The sequence below is a fragment of the Myzus persicae genome, unplaced genomic scaffold (assembly GCF_001856785.1).
Source record: "Myzus persicae strain clone G006 unplaced genomic scaffold, MPER_G0061.0, whole genome shotgun sequence".
NCBI classification, from domain to species: domain Eukaryota; kingdom Metazoa; phylum Arthropoda; class Insecta; order Hemiptera; family Aphididae; genus Myzus; species Myzus persicae.
Window position 1 is genome coordinate 289,828 of NW_019104089.1, and position 10,441 is coordinate 300,268.

The 10,441-nt window shown below is 28.0% G+C and overlaps 1 protein-coding gene across 1 annotated transcript in view; it reads left to right on the top strand.

The window, feature by feature from the left end:
• The first annotated feature begins 722 nt into the window (after positions 1-722).
• The window catches only part of LOC111038619 (histone-lysine N-methyltransferase SETDB1-B-like), a 21,136-nt gene continuing 11,417 nt past the window's right edge, over positions 723-10,441 (top strand). Inside the window, exons 1-3 of the mRNA XM_022321784.1 lie at positions 723-1,211; positions 5,968-6,423; positions 8,769-8,909. Of these exons, the coding sequence (XP_022177476.1) occupies positions 6,274-6,423; positions 8,769-8,909 (291 nt within the window). The 5' untranslated portion in view covers positions 723-1,211; positions 5,968-6,273. The remainder of the gene's footprint in view (positions 1,212-5,967; positions 6,424-8,768; positions 8,910-10,441) is intronic.

Here is a 10,441-nt window from a genome sequence, read left to right on the forward strand (position 1 = left end):
GACAAACCGTCCAAACCACTCGTATACAACGAAAAAAACCAAAGTCAGTGCACACACACATAAATGTTTAGTTAAAAATATCTTGTGTATAAATCACATACACGCACAGCAGACACACACAGACACAGACACAGACACAGACACAGATACAGACACAGACACAGACACAGACACAGACACAGACACAGACACAGATACAGACACAGACACAGACACAGACACAGACACAGACACAGACCCAGACACAGACACACAGACACACCACACACACTCAACATTGTTGTAGAGTAAGGAGCCACGGGTTGGGTCTTGGGTGCCGCTTTGTCGTATACACCGATTACAAAAAATATTATAAGCACATTTAATAAAGATTAGTGTCTGGTGGTAATCGAGTCACGCTATCATCACCACTGACTCCACATTTGTCTAGTACATGCACTGCACCACCAATATATTTTGGGTGGGTTTTTCAGCAAGTTACTCATAGTAAATTATAAATAAAAATAATTTACAGGTAATGAACTCGTTAGTATTTAGGCAGACTTATTTATGTAGCTTACGCCCTACAGCTTAAAACCACAATAATGATATTGATTAAGGTACTTAAGGCCAGTTGTACCGTCTCCAATAAAAGTTTAATCGGCCGAATTTGGCCGGTTTTAAATCTACTATTAGCTGATTAACTATTAAGCGTAATCGAAGTGCAACCGGATCTTAATAGAATAGCGGCATACAACTCATTACTAATATTACTATATAACGTTTTTAAAATATTTTTCGTTATCATAATTATTGGAGATTTATTAATAGGAAACTGCGAGTTATCGTATTGATAAACTCTGACTAAACATTCGTCACAGTTGACAATTAACAACACCACAACCGTATGACCGAAAAGTGCTTCTTCTAGACGTTTAAACGTTTTTATGTTTTCTCAATTTCTCATCATATGTGAGCATTGAGCATTTCCTTTTTCATAAGCAGTTTTGTTTATTTTTATTTTTTTACCATGTCTGTCGCCGAAGAATGTTTATGTGGTAAAAAAAAAAATAGTTTAAATCCGACGAATTGTGCACGACATATAAATGCGTTTAAAACAATAAAACACAACAATTCTTCTTCAAATATTAATACATTTTTTAAAAGATGTACGACGTTTTCGAGTAATTCTACTGAACATACATTTGATGCAAAACAATTTAAAAAATCTGGTAAGTGTTATGATATATTACATATTTGTACTACCTATTTAAATTATTTAAATTAGGTATAACTATATAATAATATATTATGTATAGATACCTACCTATATATTTTAATCATTTTTAAATGTATGTAATTTTGGTAAAAATTATGTGAAAATGTATTGGTAGTTACATAGTATGTATAATACTTAAATATTTAAATATTTAATCATTAATTATTAAAGTCAATATTAATTAGATATATTAATATATCAATTATTTAATTATGTGATTTCAGATTGTAGTTATTTTTTTTAAATAAGAGATTTAAATAGTGATTTTGTTTACTTAATTAACTGTGAAATATGTAGTTCCTAGATGTTTACTGTTTAGCTATAGTCATTTTAATGACAATTTAATTCATATTCAATCAATTATATTTTATAAGAAAATATAAATAAAAGAGTAGGTACATACTTTTTATTTGATTCATTACTAAATACAATGTATGTTTATGTTTTATTATTTTATTAATAAGAAGGTAAGTAAAAAAAATGTTACACAATCATTGTGTACAGTTAATATTAAAAGTTTAAACAACTAAACTGAAGCATAGATTAAATATACTAGTATATTTAATCTATGACTGAAGTAAGTAAAAAATTAGGTACTTATATGAAAAACCTTAAAAAATAAATGTTTATTTGTTATTTGTGGTTTAGGGGGAGGGGGGGGGGTGTTTATATTGTCTTGCACCACTAAATATAATACATTCAAACCGCCTCTGAGTAAATCTATAATCATTTAACTTGGTTTTTGTTTTGCTACATCTGCTAAAACTTACTGACTAAGACTTAATACTAAATATTGTTACATACATGTTTACTTAACCTAGTTAATATTTTAATATTTATGCAACGGAGATATAAGAGAAAAACTAAAAAGAGTCCAAAAGTTAGCATAGGTTTGTCGGGATCGAAAATTTAGGATAGGTATTCTAGAGTAATCAGTACTGGTGTGCAAACAGACATTTAACAATATTGGATACTAATAACTAGTAATAAGTAACAATAAGTTGAATTTAGTTTTAAATTTAGTCAAAAACCAATTACTTGTAAATATTAAATTTCATCGTTAAATTTCATATGCCAATTTCGTAATTAGAAAAAAATTTTCTAAATAAATTGTTTAGAAAAAAATACTCTATCCGAATATGTAAAAAAAAATTGGTGTTACCATTTAAAAAATAAAGTATCGTGCATGCGCGTATCGAAAGTGTTAAAAATTTGAAATTTATCTAAAAATGTGTATTTATAAGTACTATCTGTCATTCAGCGAAAACCTCATTTCAGTACAACATCATCGAACTGAAATATTTAGTGGTACCTCTTAGCTTGAACACACTATATGTATATGGTTTTAGTGAAAAATATTTTACTTCTTAGGTATAATAGGTTGTATGTATAAATGTATATTTTTAGTAACATAAAATAATCATGTAACGCCTTTATAGGAATACACATAATACAAATTTAGATAATGAATTGAGTGATAAATTTAGGTATCTATTGTTTTTTTAAATTTTTTACAATGATGTTTTTCATGTATCTGTCACAAATCAATGAATTCATAATAAAATATAGATATGTATCAATATAATATGCATTATAAATGTATTATCCTATACCTAATGTATTTCTATTAATTGTAAATGTATTCTTTTTCTATACCATATAGCTATAAGTTTCTACTTAGTGTAATAATGTATTCCTAAGTAATAACTTATAATTGTGTAAAATTTATTGTAGCCAATAGTCCCAGTAACCGAAGCAGTTATAATCACTAAAAATAAAATCAATGAATTTTCATGAAATTCAAATTTAATATTTCCATTACAATAAGGACCAAGATGGTTCATTCAAACCTATTTCACTTTGCACCCGAATCATGTTACAGTTTAGGCGCTGGTGTTCAGACGCCGAAATGAAAAAAAAACAAATTATTTAATACGGGTGTTCAGTAGTCTAGAAAAAGTATTATTTTTATAGTTATTTTTTGTTGCATGTTTAGTGTTTAGATATAAATTATATTTATTGTATTTGATCACTGTCAATATTCTAGTATAGTTCAGTTTTTGACACAAGACCATACGCATATAAAGTAATAATTTGTAGTTTAATTATATAATTTAATATTTGTTTCATTGGCACCATAATGTTCAAAAATCCACATTTTTTCTGCACCATTAATAGTAAGGGGATTCATCACACGCATACCTAAAATTATTAATTGCTGGACACAAGGTGACTCATACTGATTGTTCCTTTGTATGTTTTCAATCAAAATACTTCGACGTCATTAAAGAATAAAGATAGTATAAATACGAATATCTATTCTCCTGCATCGAATAGTGTTGTTGTTATCTAATTGACCTAACGATTATATAGGGTGTTTCATAAAAAAGGCAGCTTTTAATTCTGCTCTTTAATTTTGCAGTTGTTCTGTCTCTTCAAATTTATTGACCAGCCTCGTTATTGTAGCTGCGGTCGGTGTTCAAAGATCGTACTAAGCTTCCTACGAACACTTACCGCAACGGCGCAACACACTTGCCGTATTTATAATGGGTTTTAATGTATGAAACACATTGCTCGATTGTATACCGCTTTATAACGAGAAATAAACAAAATACACAATATTAGTTTGATCAATCATTAAAAACCTCAACATCCATAAGTAACAGAAATAATAAGAAAAATGTCAACATTTCACCAATAACAAAAAAAATTACACAGAATTTCAAAATCTTCGTTTCTTATTAGATACCCTATATTACAAATAATCACATAAACACAAATATATAAGACATTCTAGTTTTGTAACTTGTGAGTTGTAATTGTCCAAGACAACATTATAATATCTATTTTAATATTAAATATATAAATATTTTATAAATTTATAATGTATATTTAAGTTACAATTTAAATCTTTAGTACCTAGTGAACTAAATAAATAATATTGTATTATAGTTTCATTTTATAAAAATACATTAATATAACTTGTTTGAAGACACAAAAACAATTTTTAAGAAAAAAAATATAAAATTATATCATATAAAATAAATCATAATAAATTAAACTATTGTTATTATTTATAAATAAATATTTGACTTATACAGTTATTATACACGGATAATTATCGGCAATTATGAAGTTCCAGAATATTCTTACTCCTTCTCCATTTACTCGAGTTAAATTTAAGGATAGTTAAACACGTTTCCAAAATGGCAAAATAATTTCAGTGCTACCCATATCCAACAAAATGTTAATATGTATTAACATTTGGTCAACATTTCAAGTATCTATAAGAATACTCGTATTGAGTTATAACAAAATAAAGAAATCGATTTTGTAAAAAATTGGTTTTGCATAAAAATGCCCACTTCTCCATATTTTTTTTATATTAATAATTAATATGCAAGGCTCCTTATAAGTGGATTTCGTCAAAATTCAACAACTGTTGTAATAATTCTCCATCCACTTGATAACAATTTCAATCCACAATCATTTCATATCCATTTAAGACATAAGCATGTTTGACTCATTTAAAAATGACAACCTCGATTTTTGACGTTGGAAAATAGTAAAACAAGCTTTAAAATTGTTACCATGAAAATCACTCAAAAAAATTGATTCAAAATATGTATTACATATAAAATAGTGGTAGGGGGCTCTAAGCTCCCCACTAAATTTCAACAGCCTAAGGGGGGGAGGGAGTAGTGGTAGCTTTAGCGGGCTACAAAAAAACAGCGGCGTCCCGACTACTGCTTTTAACGTTCATATTTTGTTAATATACTTATTAATTGTTGTATAATATTACTATATTAGTTGTTTATATACAATGGTGGGTGGTGAGTACCTATGTATTTACAAAACTGCATTTAACTGAAATATAGATACTAACTATGCAATGATTGCTGCACGACACACGATTGATTATCTGTGACTGTTTTCGCGATCAATAAATTTCTTACAAATAAAAAGGTTATTTCGACTGGATCATTATTTTACGCCCTTATTTGGGTACCTAAAATTCTTATATTATCTTACTATCTATGTCTTGTACTTATGGTTATTAGGTATGTTTATTTTTTTTTTATTAGGGGGGAACCCTCTAATATAGGTCATTGGGTGTGGGGTGGTACAGTAGGAAATTTTTTGTATAGGTTTATTAGACTTTTATGTTGGTAAGATTGTAACTCGTGTTTGTGCATGTGTGGCAAGGATACGTTTCTAAAAAGCTGGGAGGCCACCAATCCTGGAGCTACCAATGTCCGGTATGTACACTCGGAGCTTTTCCTTAGATTGAGCGTATGTTTACGACCACGCCTAACCAAGCTATGTATATTTATTATGAAGTTGAAAGTCTGCAAGCTTAATGGTGGTGATCGCTACACAAACCGAAATCAGTCGCGTATATTTTAGTCCCACTATCATCGAACAATTGTTAATTGTCTTTTCTCCTACTCACATCTCGTTGAGCGAGGATTCAGTGCTGTTATGGATCTAATTAAGAAAAAGAGAAATCGACTTGACATATTGACTAAAAAATATAGAAAATATAAAAATAATTTTTCAAAATAAATGTAATATTAAGTTCTTTATGTAGTAAAAAAATCCAAATGAAATTCAAGGTCATATGTATTTTATGTTATTCTTAATCGTTGAATACTGTATGTTAATTGTTAACATAGGTCCTAATATCCAATATTTCGATTTTTTTTCAGATACTAATAAACCTGTTACTGTGCTACCTATTTAAAAAGTAAAGATAAACTTTTATATGGCGGGAATGAATCTAGGATCCCTAGTTCGGAGATTTATAACAAACATTTTACGAACAGCTGTACGTATTAGTACAAATTGATTACTAAATACTGGCGCCGTATTATTAGTATTCCTAATAATATTAAAATGGCCTATACACCAAGTACAATGGGAAGTATTGGACGCTAATTGGGGTTTCAGTAGTTGCTACCAGGAGCACTGCTGCATGCAATACGTCGGTTTGCATTGTAGCATTTTTCACCTAAATGGCAACCGGATTGCTCATTACCGTCAATCGTTTTTGTGTGTGCACCGAACGCGTTCAGTGCTACTCAGGGCGCATTGCTTGTATGGACTTCATTTTTTGGTACCCCGACAATTTTTTTACAATATACACCATCAACCATCACACATCGGTAAGTAACATAATCATTAAAATTATCTATTAATTTTTTTTTTTGTAACACGAATATTTAATATAGATTAATATAGACATAATAATTATAGATCTGTAGAGGCTTAACATTTTCACCGAATACTGATATCAACATTTGCAGGGCATGAAATATTTTAGCTCTTTTTTGTGCCCTTTTCCTATTAATATGTATTTTTTCAATTTTTGCTGTGTGATAAAATTTGTATGTTTAGATAAATTAACATTATAATGTAATATAAGGTTCATCATAAATATTTCCTACAATAATTAAAAAATATCGTTAATAAACATCATAGCCCCAATATTATTCTATTCACCTTAAAGCTTTACATTTCCATTATATTCTTTAAATCATGAAGTTCATTCTAATGTGTAAATAATTGGCCATATAAAATTCATACGAATTTGAATATTCATACCTTAAGTTTCAAAACTTAGTACTAGTTTTTATATACGTTTTTGTTACTAGAATCGTAATAAAAAGATAAGTGTTAAATATATTTTAGGAACGTCTAAAGTTTTAACTTTGACGAAATTGAATAATATTAGCGGTTTTAATTTTTAGTTTTGATTAAAGAATACCTTATTTTCATTTTATATAGTACTTAATAAAGTGATGATAAAAATATTTAGGACTATTGAACTACTATTGACAGTGTCATTAGACATTGGACTTATGTTTTTTCTGCATTGTATATAAATATCTACCTACCCATAAATAAATAAATTTTTGTATTGTAAAAAAAAGACAAAATATGGAGATAATAATATATCGCATCAAATATACGCAACTAACTACTTGTCTTATGTTTTATATTCTTATCTTTTTTTAGTTTTGGATCATATTATAAGTTGTTAAGTCGAATTTTTATTTCAACTAACCAGGGATCGGCAAAATACTCGAAAATCAGTACCGCGATACTAGATACTAGATATTAAAATTTAAATATTTAGATATTCGATACCCGTTACTTTAAATACAATAAGTCACACGATTTTCAAATATTTTATTCAAACACAATTTTATTGACTATATATATATTAATTAGTTAATATAAACCACATATTTAATAACTTCATAAAAATATTATACAACACAATTGATTATTGTCATGTATATTTTAATACTATTAATACTACTAATTATTAAACTTGTTGTGTGTATACTGATTTCTGTGTAGCCTATGGCATTTGTGTAAAAAATATTTTCGTACGTATCTATAGTATCTACTAATCTTATCGTGTTCATTACATACTTTATCGCCGTCATCGGGCATTCGAAAGGTAGACTATACAGATACATGTACGATGCACTAATGCACTACCAATGTACAGATTTCAGATATATAATATAGCCATATTCATATAGGTACCTATAGTAAAGACTTAAAGTCCCGTTCAAATTGCATTTGGGGTGTGTCACATTCCACAGATATAACTAAATAGTAAATATGGCTAATGGGTTGAAAAAAAATTTCCCAAAAGTTGTAGGGTACAGCTTTCGTAAAATCACCTTTAACTACGAATTTGTATTTGTATTTGCAAGATAAAATTAATTATGATAGTAAAAATCAGAGTTGTTGTTAATTTGAAATTAGTTAATACTGCAATTAAATTGTGATATACATAAATTTAAATTTTCCTCGCCTTTTACACATATTAGGTATATACAATAAAACATAGTCGAACAGTCGTGGTGGGTATGCACACTATGTACTAGTGTACTATTACTAGGTAGATGAATGAAAATAATTGTAAACAATTAATTTTCAAAGTACCTATCGGGTATATTTCGATTAAATAATTTTATGAAATACTCGATACATTGACCGAATATGTATCGAGATACAAGACACTCGATACTTCATATAATTGTATCAAGATGTAAGATACAAGATACAATTGTATTTAAGATACTGCACAACCCTGAAACCTACTATATTATATATATAATAAACCTACTATATTATATTACTATATTATTTTTCATACTAGTTAATCTCGCACACTTTGTTGCCTGTATAAAAGACAACTCTTAAAAAATTATGATTGTTCAACTCCTTTTGGGTGTAACTCGCTGTAAGTGAAACTCACCCATCCTGGTAGGCAATCCGGATGGCGGACAATGCCCGATTAACCAATAGCAACCAATATACAAAAAAAATTGTGCCAACCGCCTAATTCGTAGGAGCATATCGGCGATAAAACAAAAATATTAATTTCTAATATTATCTGCAACATGTAGATAGATTGTTTATATCTACCATTCAAAAAGAATATTTATTAATCATAATATTTAAAGCAATATTAAAATGTGTGTTACAGATAGCACCCATGGCTTCTAAAAGTAATAATTGTATAAACCGCATTTGTGATTCAATCAAAGACTTGAGAGAACCAAGAATGGCCGAAGCAACCAAAATGGTGTGCGATCACTTCGGTGTTATGTATGAACAATCCAAAAAGGTACAGTAATACATTTTTTATTATTTTTCACAAACATTTAACAATGTATATTATCGCCTGTAGCATTGTGAAATAATCAAATAATGCTTCAAAAAATAAAAATGTATTTAAATACTTATAATTTTAATACTTTTTCTTTTTAGTTAATATATTTTATATTTTTAATATAATCATGAAAAAAAATTATTGAGAATAATTATCATAGTCGTTTATTAAGTCGTATATTAACTAATTATTATTGAGTGAATCGACCTATTATGAAGTTGATAGTAAGAACATTATCTGTGTTTGTATGTGTATGGTTTTTTTTACGATAATTCAGTTTTTATGTGATTATAAGTATGTAAAATATTAATATTTGAAAATGCTCATAATGTACTTAAAAATTAAAATATCCTAAAAAACCGATCGAGAGAACACAGATAATGTTTTGTCCAGTATGCCAGGTATACTTAAAAAAATATTTCAAAAAACATTGCACACATCGCGTGAACAAAAAATTGTAAGTGTGTTGGTGAAACGGTGCTAAAATTCAAATTGTTGTCTTTAACATCCATTGTATTACCATGAGTGATTTTTGGAATTAAAATTTCGTACACTAGAGCTATATCCAAGTTTGAAATTACACTATTGTGAAAATGTAAGTAACTGTGGATTTGCATTCATGAAAAATATAATATAATGCACCATCTACCTATTTACAAGTAACATAGGTATTATACTTCATAGTAATAAAAATAATAATACTAATAACAATTAATAAAAAATAATGCTAATAAAATTTTTTTTATTTATTAATTATTACCATATTATTAATTAGTCGTTACAGTTCACACAAAAAACTTGTAAATAAAATAATTAATATTATTTAGTATTTTATACTGAAGTCATTCTAATATGTAGTAATTTGTCAAACAGTTAAAATTAACGAAAAAAACCGAATAAGACAAAAGTTAAATAACTGCGCCAGAAAGTTGAATAATTAAATCTTAGAGTCTCTACGCTATAGTGAGTGTGCCAACTACATGGGCGTTACTTAACCAGCTTATTATTTTATTAAAATTGATTTATGATTTCTTAATTGTCTTAAACTTTCACAATTTATACCAGAGATCAACAAGCATCAACCACATACATAACTATTTTCCCATATACAATCATATCACATATATACTATTCATATAGTTACATAATAAACAGTATATGACCTAGGTCTAGGAAGGCAGTAACTGAACTTAAAAGTTCCAGTTCAGGACGAAGAATCTTTAAAATATTAGAAGCTGGAACCGGAATTGAAACATTTATTTAGTCCAATAAAAATCACCGGAACTTTAACAGAATTTTTAAATAAAATAGGTTTTCTTAGAAGCTTTTCAGAATAAAATTATATAATCATATTATATCCTAATTTATTAGTATTATTGCGATATGAATAATAAAAACTGAAAATTTGAAATAAATTATACTAAATAATAGTTTTTGTGACTACAGGCACGTAAATGGATGCTTATTTTTTTTTTTTTTTAGGGGGG